Here is a 14,611-nt window from a genome sequence, read left to right as displayed (position 1 = left end):
CCACGCGGGGGCAGCCCACTGCAGCCTGGGGTCGGCCGGCCGCCGCCTGCCAGGAAGCCGTGCCGCCCGTACTTCTTTCTCTCACTCTCGCTCTTCCTCCCTCTCCTGGCCGGAGGCTCCAGCCGCGCTCGGCTCAGCAGCGCCGCCCGCGAGCTGCCCGCGAGCCGCGGCCGCCGCTGTCGCCGCCGCCGCGGCCGCCGCTCCGGGCCCCTCCCCCGTCCACCCCTCGCCCCCCCGCGCGGCCGGCGCCCGTCACGTGACGCGGCGCCAGCCAATGGCGGGCCGAGCCGCGGTCGGCGGCCGCCATTGCTGTCAGAGCGAGCGAGCCCGGGGAGGGAGGAGAAGCGAGGCTGACTGGGGAGGAGGGGGGGGTGGGGGAGGAAGAGGAAGGAGGGGACGTCGCTCGGCTGCCGGGGTCGCCCGCTGGCTTCGTCCGCACCCCCCCCTTCGCGAGTTCGCGCTCCGCGGCGGCGGCGGCTCCGAGGCGGCGGCGGCGGCGGCTCTGGGGCTCGCCTCCCCTCACGCGCCGGCGGGGGCCGAGGGGGAGTCGGTGGCTGGAGATAAACAAGGCGGCGGCGGCGGCGGCGGCGGCTGAGGAACAGGGAAGGCGGAGGCGGCGACCGGCCCGCAGCGCCGGCCCGGGAGGCAGCGGCGGCCCTGAGAGGCGGGGAGGGCTCCGGGCCGCGCGGACAGCGCCCCCCGCCGCCGCCGGAGCCGCGGGAGCCGCCGCCGCCGCCCGAGCAGGAAGGAGCCGCGCGGCCGCCGCGAACCCCCCCGCCGGCCCGGGCCCGCCGCCCCCGGCGCGGCGTCGCCGCGGCGCCTCCCGCCCGCCCGCCGGCCCTCGCGCCCTCCCCCGGCGGCGGCGGCGGCCCGGCCGCCCCGCGCTCCCCGGCGAGGCGCCGCCGCCCGGCCCGGCCTCGCCTCGGACGCCTCGTTCCGACATGCCCCGCTCTGGCGGCCGGGCTCGCGGAGGATCATGACTGCGGCAGCGAACTGGGTGGCGAACGGGGCGAGCCTGGAGGATTGTCACTCCAACCTCTTCTCGCTGGTGAGTAGCCGGGCTGCGGGGAGGGGGGGCTGAACCGGGGGGGGGGGTCCCCGACCTCCGCCGCCGACCAACTTTCTCCTCCCGCCGCCGGGACTTCGCCCCTCCCTCGCCTCTCCCCGCCGTTCGCCTCTCGCCGATTCTCCCCCTTTTGGATCGTCTCTCCCTCGCCTTGGATCCCATCCAGTGTTTATTTGGCTCTTTAAAAATCATTTGTGAGCGCGGCGCTCGGCGTGGAATTTGCATGTGGAAGTCTCAAAGCTGCGGATTCTGGGTCGCACTTCGAACGCCCACCCTCTGTTGCAATCACACCCCCCTTCCCCTCCCCTTCCCCCCCCTTTTTTTTTCCTAAATGTGGAAGGCTTTGCCTTGTGCTGCCCGCGCCCGCGATAAGCAGCCTTTTCCCCCCCTGTCGGATAGGCTGCCCGCCCGCCTTTTGAATTTTTTTTTTTTTTAAATTCCATAATGACACCTACAATTTCGCCCGAAAACAGTTGATTGAATGCGATTGTGTCAGTAAAGGACTCTTGCATCCGAAGCTCCCGCGATTGTAAACATCGACAAACGCCTGCCTCTCGGGGCTTACTACGCTGGAGAGCCGTAAAGCCATTGCACGGAGCCGACGGAAGGTGGAGAAGGCTTTTTCTTCTTTCTCTCCTCCTGTGTCTTTTAAAAACTGTTTTCTCTGTCCTAACAACGAATCCACACACACACACAAAAGCAACAAGCTGGGCGGTTTGATAACATCGCTTTTATCTGCCTTCGCCTTTCTCGCGCTCTCTCTCTGATAATTGACAACTTTTCCTTCGGATTTGAATCGCCTGCCTTAATCTTGAAGCAGTTCGGGTGTCAATTGTTCTCCGGGAAGCCTGGCACCCGACGACGACGTCTAGATTCATCGAAATTAAAAATGTATAGGGCTCCGGCAACTCTTTCCTGGCGGTGCTGTGACATTTGGTGGTAAATGCCATCTTTGCTTTTTATTGGGTCGTATTACCTAGCTCTGAAAACATTCACCTTGTTAAACCTGGCGTTTAGGCTAATAATTGCAGTGCGTGGTCTTTAAATATGTGCTTTGTGCATGAGTTACTGTATGTATAGCTATGTGCCCGGGAGACTACGAATTTGTTTAAATATTGAGCAAAGATTTGTAAACAGATGTAAGGCAATTATGTTCCAAGCGTAGAATATAATTGGAAAATTGGCTGAACGGTTTGTTTAATTTAGCCTTTAGAAAAAAAAACCTAACTTATTTTAAGTTATGTACCCTTTTTTGGGGGGGGTTGTCTTTGGAGAACATGCATTTTGGAAATAGTTTTCTGTAATCTCTGCAGTAGATAGAAGCATTATTTCCTTTTAATCCTTGCTTACAATTACACTGGATAAATAATTTAGTGTTCAAATTGTAATCACTTACATTTAATTATGGGTCGGGGTCAGCATAGATGCCTTTTTTTTTCCTAGAGACTGGTGGAGAAATACACATTCTTGCCAACTTTTCAAATGGAAGTGCTATTTTATTAAATATTTCCTTATGCAGATAAAAGCATCAAAACACGTGATTTTTTTTTTTTTTAAGATTTTATTTATTTATTTGACAGAGAGATCACAAGCAGGCAGAGAGGCAGGCAGAGAGAGAGAGGAGGAAGCAGGCTCCCTGTTGAGCAGAGAGCCCGATGCGGGGCTCCATCCCAGGACCCCGAGATCATGACCTGAGCCGAAGGCAGCGGCTTAACCCACTGAGCCACCCAGGCCCCCCAAAACACGTGATTTTTTTACCCACAAAGACAGAGTAACATAATACCTGTGCTTTCACTATAGTGTATAGATCAGGTTAATTTTTTTCGTCCAACATTTTTATTTAATCTTAAAATTATAATCTTCAAATAATCTTTATTTAATCTTAAAATTCAGTTATAAGTTTCAGTTCTTCCTTTTCGTACTGTGATAATTTTCCCTTGATCTTTTGACATATGGGAATAGAATTCATTTTGCCTCCTCTTTTCTCTCCCCTACAATATCATTTACTATCAGTCAGATTCAGAGACTTTAATAGATTAGCAAACATATTGATTAAGGGGTATTTAAAATGGTTTTTGTTTGGTGGCTGGTGACCACATTGACACTTTAACAGGTAATTAAAATAACCAAGTAGACCGATATTAGTGAGGAGAGAGCCCCGAAATTACTATATATCATTCCGACTGGTAATGGCTTGTGTATATGTGGCTAATCTATATACAGTAGATTTTGTAGACCAATGAAACTATTTATGTGTGTAGCCAGGCTTTAAGATATACAATTTTTTAAATCTTTTTTTTTTTTTTTTTTAAAGCTCAGGTAAGGATGATCATGTTAAAAAGATAAGATGCTTGAGATTCTTTTGGAGAAACAAGCAATTTTATAGGAGAGGATTTTGTGTTTTATGACCAACTAGAGGTTTCTACTTTGGGTATTTCTCTCAACCTTTTCAAACTAGGAATTAAGTGTGTGTGTGTGTGTGTGTGTGTAGGATTACTCATTAGATGGCAACTTTGAAACGCAGAACTCAAGAAATTCCTGGGTTGACTTTTTTTTTTTTTTTTTTAAAGGACTGTAGAATGTCTACATTCTCTTGTAGGTGGAGGGTGGAAAAGGTGCTTTTTTTTTTTTTAAATTGAGAATCAGTTAAAAAGCTGCTGATAATATAAAGTTTTGCTCATTCAAATGTAGTTTTCCTTGAAAATCTGATACAGCAGGAACTTAGAATATTAAAAATATGTTGTCTAAAGTACGTTGTATGGAATAGTTAATTCCAAAAGAGAGAAAATCATCTCTTGTTTAAAATAAAGCATGTGTTATAAGAACTCTTATGTGCTTAATAATAAAATGTATTTTTCTTTTTGGCCTGCAGTTTTTTTTGAGCAGAGAAAAGTACTGCTTATAGAGAATTTACCTAGATATTCGTATTAATGTGGATTGAAATATAAACTAGAGATTAAAGTTCTGTACCACAGTAATGACCCGCCCACTTTCTATTACCTTCAAGTGTTCATTGTGGCTCAGCAAAGGTAGATTGTGCAATCACCTGCTTTAAGATCTTTGTTCTTGTTTTGCTTTCTGATTTTCTACTGCATGGTATCAAATTTCCCAAATTCTCTGTCACCCCTACCCCCATTTCCTAAGGGAAAAAGTGTCTTGGGTGTGTATATGGATGATTGTATGTGTTTCTTATTCTGCCTGTTGTGAGATCCCTAGCTCCTGCATTAAATGCGTGCCTTGCTGTTTGTTACCTTTGTGACACAAAACTGTTTTTCTCATGCTGTCCATCACATTTCTGGGAGACTCTCGTTAGATATTCACTCAGTTATAATTCAGTTAAGTGTGTTAAATCTTGTCTTTTTGGAAAGTGTAACAGGGCACCCTATGGTTTATCAACTCACCCTTGAGGGAAGACATAATTTCCAGATAGAAATATATCTTTAGTTTTGCTTTAGTTTTGTTTCTCTGTTGAGGTCATGTGGAGGAAAGTGATTTTGTGTTCTTTAACTACTTTTAAGTATATACTCTTTGAAATGGGGCGACCTAATTCTTAAGTATGTGGATTCCACCTTCACATTGTTTTATTTGCTCAGACTCTTCCTGACTGTGGAGTAATTCAGTGATGATATCAAATTCTCCCTCCCTGAATTGAAACACACATGCACATATTAGTACATACTTCCTATGAAGGACCATTAATTCTGTGTATGAAGCTTTAAGGTAATCTGTTGTTGACCTGCTCTCTTTTTTCTTAGGAGATTTATATTTTTGCAGAGAGGGAAGATAATGGTAAATATAGAAACTTTGGGATCTATTCTTTTGAGCTGGAACCAAATGTGGAGGGCTGTAAGTTGAAAATGAGCAAAAGGGAATGATTTCTCTCATCTTCTCAAGTGCCAACATACATAGGGTATTTTTTCATCCCAATTGCCAATTTTAGTATTTAAACCTAAAGCATCTTATTTTCAGGATGGTTTATTTCTTTAATGAAAATATTTATAATTTGCTAATGTATGTTTTCTGTTTAGCATTTTGTTGGTAGCACATGGTGTTACAGTATTTATATATTTTTAATAGCAATAATTGCCACCCGGTAATAGTTGCCATATTAACCTCCAATTGCTAGTAAATATTTTTAAGTACATAATAGACAGCAATTTAAGGCATAGTGTAGCAGTTTACTGGACCGTTTTAAAGAGCCATTTGTACGTGTGATGAGTTCATAATTTTAAAGAGAAAATAATGTACCTAAGCCTTGCGTGCTGCAAAACTAATGTCGCTGTGTTACTGCTTGAAGTGCTCATTGAGAGGAAGTTAGGTTGGGACTCCTCCTCCTTTGTGAGAATGAAGGCCTTGGGGTGCCTTTAGGACTGTAAGTGTTTATTGAGGTTATCCCAGGTGCTTATATAGCTTAGCGTTTTCTTTGGAATGTTTTGGTCATTTTTTTCATGAGTGTATTAGGTATTTATTTGGGAAAAAAAAATCTCTTAAGGCATTCCTTCAAATAACGTTAAGTTACAGTAGTGGAGTATATTAATTAGTATATTAATTAGGTATGTAAAAATGGATTCATCTTTTTTGTTCACTGGCTAATTTAGCCTTGTTAACTGTGAGTTAATTGTATTCATCAGACACTGAGAGATTCCCTCTACTCTTGAGATTAATAAAGGACTCTGTCACCAGTTTGTACTATATGCTATAAATTAAGACAATCATTTGCAAAATATATTTTATAGTTATGTTTGCTAGATTATTTAAAATTGAGATGAAACTCAATATAAATAGTAAAAAGATTGCTTATCTGGATTTTTTTTTTAAATGAACGGTTAATACAACTGTCAAAAGTTTGATTCAGAGATAGACTAAATATTTTTCTGAAATGATTTGACTTATTTTTGTTAGAACAATGTTTCCTCCTTCAGTAGTAGAAGGTACTGAGGTTTTTTTTTTTTTTTCCTGAAAGTGGGTGATGTTTATTTCATAGAAACTAGCCAGTGAGAGAGATCAGACAGAGTTTATGAAAATTAATAGTGTGGTTGAATATTGGGTACTATTATTACTGAAATGTGCATTGCTGCTATTAAAAATCAAGAAAAGGACTTTCTGCAATATTTTTATTAGTGCTTTTGTTTAAAGTGTGTTTTGTGCTAATCTGCTTTATAAACTATTTGTGTTGCCAGTATTGGCCACCAGAATTTCTATTTTGTGTTTTTTTAAATATTCCTGTTTTGAGAAATAACATTTAATGCCTTGCAAAGTGAGGTAATTAGGTAGCCTAAAAATGTGCTGTGGCGTATCGTTAAAAAAATTCTCTCACACACACAGACACACACACACACACACGTGCACATTTGTTTCATAGGACTTGCTTAGAGTCTAGAGTTTTGGAATTAATGAATCAATATTTACAATGTGTTCTTGGAATTTAGGACTTTTTTCCCCTCTTGAATCATTTAACTTCTTTCTGATCCTGTTCAGATAATTTCCTTTTATAGTATGTGCTTTCATTGTTTATTTGAAAGATTTGAAGGTGTTAGCTTTGTTCTGTTGGGGGAATTCACTTCATTACATAGGGGAGATGATTTTCCATTAATCTTGGTAAATATTAACATAAACGAGGAATTGTAAATTCAGACTCATTTGCATGAATGAAATATGTATGTGTGCCCAATTTTTGTTTAGTATAAAGTCACTTATGTACATTACATAGTTTTCTATCTTTAGTTGCTATAAAAGTTTTAAATTCATTTAAAATGTTGTGGTTGGTGTTTATTTCCGACAGTTCCCTTACTCTACTACAATGTCTTATTCTTTCATTTTACAGATCCATTTGTAGTAAAGATTAGATTTTATCCCCATAAATTGGCTATCATAGTCTTCTTTTAGGGGTGCCTGTTTTGCTTGCATTTATGTTAGCATGCTTTAGTTATGTTTGTTGGAATAAAGTTGTTTTCCTTTTTTGAGCTAATAAAATGTCTTTCAGAGTACATTTGGATTTGATTCTGGAAAAAAAGAATAAAGATGACTTTTAATTTTCTTTCTTTCTAGATGAGAATTAGAATCTGTTGTGTCTAAGGGAAAATGTTATGTCATTGGCATCTCCATACACTGGTATATTATGTGTATTTCTGAACCTTTGTTTTCTTATTCTTGGTGAATTGTAGAATCCTATTAAAACCGTATTTTTACTACTGTGAAATAGCACAGAGCCCTGGTTGACAGCTTTCTACATTTTGTATTTCTTCCAGTACAGTGAAATTCCATTACTGTTGAAGGAACCCCTGAGTTGATTATATGAAGATTTCATTTGTGTCTTTATTTTTCATAGTTTAAATTTGAAACTTTAACTTAAGAAATCGGGGGAAGATAAAGAGTATTAGGTAAACTTGCAGGTAAATATTCTTTTCTCCTTCATCTCTGGGTCTCTTTACTGTAATAGTTGAGTCATAATTTGTTCTAAATCACTACATCACTTGGATATATTTTAAGACATTTGATATTTAAATTTGAGGAAATGATTTGTTTTAAATAAAATAATTGTGAAAAGAATTTTTATAATATTGAGTGGGAATTTCAAAGATTGATCATCTAGAGGGTATATTAAATTCCATGAAAACTGTTTTGATTTTTTTTCTCCCCAAAGGGCATTGACAAGTTTCTGAGGAAGTATTTTTGTCTAAGACACATGAAGCTTCCTCATAGAGTTCTACATTATTTCATTAAATAGGAAAGATGATTAAATCCATCTGGGTTTAATTTGAGAGCTAATAAGTAAAGTATTCAAAAGAGTATAATTGGTGTAAAAAACATTTTGTGTTGGCAATTCTCATGATTGAATTTTAATGTCCTAAAGAGAAATGGGGAAAAACATATGTATATCTCACTCAGGGAACCAGCTCCTAGTTTATTTATTTATTTATTATTTTTTATTTTTTTGCATGTTTATATATGCCTGGTACTCATCTTTTAAGTAGGTCAAATATCACCTCCTCTGTGAAGCTTTCCCTGACTCTCACTGGCAGAACTAGTCACTCTTGCTCCATATATGTATGTGCCTTCTTCTGTGTACCTGTGATAAGCACATGAGGTTTTGTAGGGCACCGACCCTGTCTGTATCATCTTTGCATTCTCTTTAATAGTTAGACCTTCATTAACCATTTGTTAAATAAATGAATTACTGGACAGCTATTCTCTATCTTATTCCTAAGGGAGTTCTCATTGCTCCTTTAGGTCCTGATCACAATTACGTTATTTTTCCTTGAACTTACATAGGTTTTTAGCTCTGTATTCTGAATATATTTTTTGTAGGCTATATGTACTGTGGCTTGGTAATATTTTAGGTGATTCTAACCTTTTTAAAAGATAGTGTCAACTGATCAAGAGATGTGTGCTTATCATACATCAAAGGAATAGGAATTTAGTATTTTTCTGTAGTGTGGTAGGCGACCTATAGATTTTGGAACCTGTTAGAGATTTTGTTTGGGACTTGATCTAGAATTCCTTCATTTTGATTCTTTGAGCTGTACTGTGGGGCTTTTGCTAAACCTTCCGTTTAGGATTACTTTTCATGAGCCCAGCATAATGGGCAGTGGTGAATGGTAATGAGGCAAAGTAAGTGGTATTCATGTTTTTTATTAGTAACTAACTAGTCAGATCAAGTTGGTTGTGTTATGGTTATGTGCCTCAGTTTCTCCTTCAGTAAACTTGATGGAAATAAGAAGGAGGGCAGGAAATAAGAAAGATAATTTTGAGTACCCTTTAAGGAAAGAGTAGTTTTTAATAGGAAGAGACTTCTAACAAATTATGACTCAGGTCAAAGAGTAGCCCTAGGCGGTTCACTAGGAAGTTGCAGTGGCAAAATTAGTTGTTTTAAGTATGAAAGTTATGTTGTATTTGTACTTGTTTTAGTGGGGGGCAGAAGATTAAATTGTTCTTGTATCTTTCCTCATCCGTAAGCCGTTATTGAGAAGAAAACCTGAATTTTATATTTGGATGTTCCAATTTTTCATTTGTATATATGATCCTAAGTTGTCTGGTGTGTCTTTAATATGCTGAGTGATTTTACTGTACCAACCCTAAGCTCTGGCTGAGCCTGGAAATTGAACTGTGGCTCTTATTTGGTGGTTTAAGCTATTAATTCCTTGGCAGTTCCAGAGTGCTCTTTGAACTTTAAATAGCAGTTCTATTAACATTTTGAGATTTGTCTCAGGGAATGTCAGAAATAGTACTTAATAAATATCTTTTTAAAGACTAAATCATGTTTTAGTCTGACGTGCATGTCACAACCCTTACTATGTTTTGAACAAAGTATATATTTTCAACTACTGGCTAATTTCTGTTTTCCATTTAATAATGCAGCAACATCTAAAAATATTGTTTAGACCTTGCTGAAGGAGTGAATTCCCCCACCCTCAACTGTAGTTTTTTTATTAGTCAAGTGGAATATGAATAGAGTCCTAAGTTTTTATCCAGAGGTGTTGAATTTTACATGTAAGTGTTCTTTGGCATTCTGAAATATTTAAGAGCTGATTTCCGAGTTTTTTTTCCATGTAAAAACTTAGCCTTCTGTTGCTACAAATGATTGTTAGCTTATTTATGTTGTGTTTTACTTGATTACTTGTGTTATTTATGGCAACATTTTTATGGGAATGAACTTATATTTATTGTTGCTGGTAGAATGTCTGGAGCACCTTTCCTCTGTATAGTGCTGGTAATCAGAGCAGGCACTCCCTAAAAACCCTTTTTGGCCCCCGGCATGGGGAGTGGGGACAGCCCAGCACCTAAACCCTTTTCTAGACCTTGGAGAGAGGATTGCTGTCGGGGAGAGAGGCGTGAAGAGAGTGTTGAGAGGTAGAGATTGGTGCCCCACCCCCATGGGAAGAGTTTTCCCTTCCCTTCCTGCTTCCTCTTTGATACACTTTTATTAAAACTTTGAGAGCAGTGGCAGGTCCTGTGATGTCATCAGGAAAGATTTTTGTATTTCTTTGTCCTTTAGCTCTTCCATACTTTTTTTCCTTCACTCACCAGCAGAGGTGCGGTTTCTACTTGGTATATTGTGTGGTAAATCAGGACTTCTGAGCCCTAGTGAAATGAAAAAGAGAATTGAGGGTGAGATTGGAAGGGGTAGCCAATAAACTACTATTTAGAGATTTTATTTATTTATTTGACAGAGATCACAAGTAGGCAGAGAAGCAGGCAGGGGGGCGGGGGAGCAGGCTCCCCGCTGAGCGGAGAGCCTGATGTGGGGCTCGATCCCAGGACCCTGGGATCATGACCTGAGCCGAAGGCAGAGGCTTTAACCCCCTGAGCCACCCAGGCGCCCCTAAACTACTATTTAGAAATGTTAATTTTTTTATGTTATATTTGAGAAATTTAGGACTTACAGAATTCTTTTTTTTTTTTTTTAAGATTTTATTTATTTGTGGGAGAGAGAGAGAGCGCACACAAGCGCACAGAGTGGCAGGCAGAGGCCCAGAGAGAAGCAGGCTCCCTGTGGGGCAAGGAGCCCGATGTGGGATTCCATCCCAGAACCCTGGGATCATGACCCGAGCCAAAGGCAGTGGCTAAACTGACTGAGCCACCCAGGCATCTCCAGAATTCATTTTTTTAAAGAAGATTTTATTTATTTATTTGACAGAGAGAGACACAGTGAGAGAGGGAACACAAGCAGGGGGAGTGGGAGAGGGAGAAGCAGGCTTCTCTCTGAGCAGGAGCCCGATGATGTGGGGCTCTATCCCAGGACCCTGGGATCATGACCTGAGCTGAAGGCAGGTGCTTAAAGACTGAGCCACTCAGGCTCCCCCAGAGTTCATTTTTTTGAATAATGTATATATACTAGTAGTGATTAAAATCTGGCTTGGGTTTATAAAAGGACTAATGCTTTGATAATGTGGGAAAAAAGACCTACATATAATATTTAATTTCTAGGATGCTATATGATAAGTGCTGAGGAAGAGCATCACTAGCAGATCGCATAGGACTTTGTAGCCAGAAAAACTCAGAAGGGGAGGTTTTTTTTTTTTTTTATTAAAAGATTTTTTTTATTTGTCAGAGATAGCACAAGCAGAGGGAGAAGCAGGCTCCCCTATGAGCAGGGATTCCCGAGATGGGACTCGATCTCAGGGCCTGGGATCATGACCCGAGTTGGAGGCAGACGCTTAACCAACTGAGCCACCCAGGTGTCCCCAGAAGGGGAGTTTTAAACTGAATCTTGAAGGAACTTCTAGAGAGAAATGGAAAGGACATTCTTTGGAAGCTCAGTTGATAACTCTGAGTCTGTCCTTGAGAATATTTACTGAAGTGGTATGTAGGAGAACACTTCTGATTTATGGTCTTGGTTTCCTTTGAAAATATTATAAAATGTTGAAATCTGGGGTGCCTTGGTGGCTCACTCGGTTAAGCATCTGCTTTTGGCTCAGGTCATGATCTTAGGGTCGTGGGTTTGAGCCCCATGTCGGGCTCCCTGCTCAGGAATCTGCTTCTCCCTCTGTGGAGCCCCACCCCCCTGCATTCACACACTCTTTCAAATAAATAAATAAAATCTTAAAAAAAAATTATTGAAATCTAATTTTTGTTAGATGGAAAATTTGAAGTGTGGGCAGGCCAATTTGGATTAAGAAATGGTGATGTTAAAATAATCAGTTTTCTAAAATAATTCAGTTCTGAACTTTAAAAAAACAGTGCTATATTATGCAAAATGCTAATGACTAAAGTGACAAATATTTCAGAAACTGGACAGACGTGAATCTTAAATGAGCAGATGGGATATGAAACTAAAAGCAGGAGATAATCCAAGATGATATAGAAACTATTATGAGAAATGAATTGAGGAAAAACAAGTGTGTTAAATGGTATTACATTTAATAATGTGCTTAAAAGCCTTTCTAGGATTGCTCTCTTACATAGACAAACTAGAATTGTTGAACTCTGTAACCCATCCTCCTTTAACTTTTGTGCATTTTTTAAAAATTTGATTTTGGTCCAGGATTGCTTCTCATGAAGCCTAGATATTTAAGTCATGAATGTGTATGTTATATATGCTCTACAGTTGATTATAATTTTCTTTCTCTGCAATAAAAATAAAGAGAATATGATTTTTGGAGATAGTCATAGTGGACCTTGAAGGGACAGGTAAGGAGTGAAAGATGAAGTTTGCTATTTGGATGGCAGGATACTTAGTTGAAATTGTTACATTTGACTATTGAGGATAGACTCTGGATTCTGGTGGGTTGCAGAATGAGTGAATGGCGTACACTTTTCAGCTGAAGAAGCTTGATTGTAAAGCAAGCAGGGATTTGGGAGTGGTAAGGGAAAGAGATTAAAAGGTAGATTGAAGGAAGTTTTTTAGAATGCAGGAGCCTCATTTGTGTTTGTAGACTTAGGAGCAGCAATAGTGGAGGGGCAGAAAGAGAGATGTTTGATAGAAGAAAAGTTGTTAGCTGATGAAAGGAGTCTAGCAGGAGTTGCTAGTAAGAACCCAGACGATGGCTAGGATTAGTGCTAGAAAAGAGAAAGACACCTCGTCAAAGATGGCGAGGATGTAGGTTGTGATTAAGTGTGAAGGAAGAGGGGACAGTCTCAGTTGTAGCTTGAATGCTTTTCATATTCAAAGATGAAATGTATTGAGCTTGAGCCTCAATAAATTTTTTAAAAAGTAGCTAAGAATTTTGCATTTTACTTGATGTGCGTGTTGTTATCAGCCATCTTTTTTATTTTCCTTTAATGGTCATTTTAAGTAGGTCAGATGTTATCTTCTTAATTTGTACACTTAAGAATTATAAAGCTAATTCTGAGCTAGTCATACTAGAATCGACATACATCTGCCCAAATGAGAAGCGGTCTTCAAAGTAAACCCCCTTAAATTGTATCAAATACCATTGCTGTTGTCCATATTTTTCTGGTTCTTTTTCTCTGGAATTTCTTTTATAGTTTAGTCAGCCACTCCAGAAAATCTTATTTTAAAGGATGCCTCTTCCGTCGGTATCTTTTCTTCTCTCTCTGTAATTTTGCTCCAAATTGTTGCCCAAGTCAGCAGTTTAGTACCTTACGATGGGGTTCTTACTGATGATGAGCAAAAACCCTGGAAAGAACGCCACTTTTGGATATATGGCATACATACCTTGTAGATGTGGGCTAAGGATTCCTGCCCTGCTTGTGTATAACTGCCTCCAGGTTCTGAGTCTAGTGGTTCAATGTATTTTGTTTTCAATGAAAGTTGATTTTAATTTAGTGGTATATTAATTGTTTCAGTGAAGGTGATTTTAATTTAGTGGTACATTAATAGTTAAGACTGGATATTGGGACAAATTAAGTGGAGGTGGGATTTTTGCTTTTTGGGGATCAAGGCAAATTATCATAAAGGGAGAGTAGAATTGAGTAGAATTGTAGTTATACCTTGTCGGTCTAGCGAAGATCAAATACCATCCTGAGGTCCATTTTTAGTGAGACTGAAGTAATGATTAAGAAAAGCCTTCGGATAAATAAAAAAAGTATTCTGTTGAGATAATCTCTTAAAATTTTAGCAGAAAGTTTGAGATTAAGGTTTTTGTCCTGCCTTTTACTGTTGGTTTACTCATTTGAGACTACCCAGTAAGCCATCTTGTATTCCATAAATGCTCTTTAGCAATTCTTCCACTGGTGAAGATTAGGACAAAGAACACTCATATGTATTTAGAATTTCACCCTCTTGTGGTCTGCCTTAGTATTCAGTGGAGGGGAGGTATAGAGGGTATTCTAACTGTAACAGTCGTGCCTGTATTAGTTGTTTAGATTACAAGTTGCAGCGGCAAGTATTTTCTATTTTTGGATTCAGGAATATAATGAAATTTTTCTCAGCTTTATTTTCATGTTCTTCATGGTTGAATTTATAATTCTCTTTTTAAGTTCTTTTCACATTAAAGAAAAGAAATTGAGGGGACACTGGATGGCTAACTCAGTTAAGTGTCCGACTCTTGATTTTGGCTCAGGTGATGATCTCAGGGTTTTGAGAGTGATCCCCATGTCAGGCTCTGTGCAGGGTGTGGAGCCTGCTTAAGATTCGCGATCCCCCTTCTCTTCCCTCCCCCCTCTAAAAAAAAAAGGAAGGATTGAAGTCTTTTCAGAAAATGTGGTGTTGGGGCGCCTGGGTGGCTCAGTGGGTTAAGCCGCTGCCTTCGGCTCAGGTCATGATCCCAGGTCCTGGGTTCAAGCCCCACATCGGGCTTTCTGCTCAGCAGCGAGCCTGCTTCCTCCTCTCTCTCTGCCTGCCTCTCTGCCTACTTGTGATTTCTCTCTGTCAAATAAATAAATAAAATCTTTAAAAAAAAAAAAAAAAAGAAAATGTGGTGTTATAATTCTAGAGCTATAGATATTTTAGGAACATTTACTTAAAAGATAATTATTCTCAACAACAGGTACTTTTTAGTTTTACACATTTGTAAAGCACCTGAGCAGTTTAATATTTAGAGGTTATATCAGAGCATTAATCTACATCCCAGCTGCTGAGGACCATAAATATTTATCTTTTGAAATATAAGTTCCTAACCAAACTTTACTTACTAAAAACAT

The 14,611-nt window shown here is 40.2% G+C and overlaps 1 protein-coding gene across 1 annotated transcript in view; it reads left to right on the top strand.

Moving 5' to 3' along the window:
• The first annotated feature begins 812 nt into the window (after positions 1 to 812).
• The window catches only part of MED13L (mediator complex subunit 13L), a 294,964-nt gene continuing 281,165 nt past the window's right edge, over positions 813 to 14,611 (top strand). The window contains 1 exon segment of the mRNA XM_047698034.1: positions 813 to 1,048. Coding sequence (XP_047553990.1) covers positions 977 to 1,048 — 72 coding nt within the window. The 5' untranslated portion in view covers positions 813 to 976.

This window comes from Lutra lutra, chromosome 12 (genome assembly GCF_902655055.1).
Source record: "Lutra lutra chromosome 12, mLutLut1.2, whole genome shotgun sequence".
In the NCBI taxonomy this organism is placed as follows: Eukaryota; Metazoa; Chordata; class Mammalia; order Carnivora; family Mustelidae; genus Lutra; species Lutra lutra.
The sequence above is the reverse complement of the archived record's forward strand: the minus strand, read 5'-3'. Positions and strand labels throughout refer to the sequence as shown.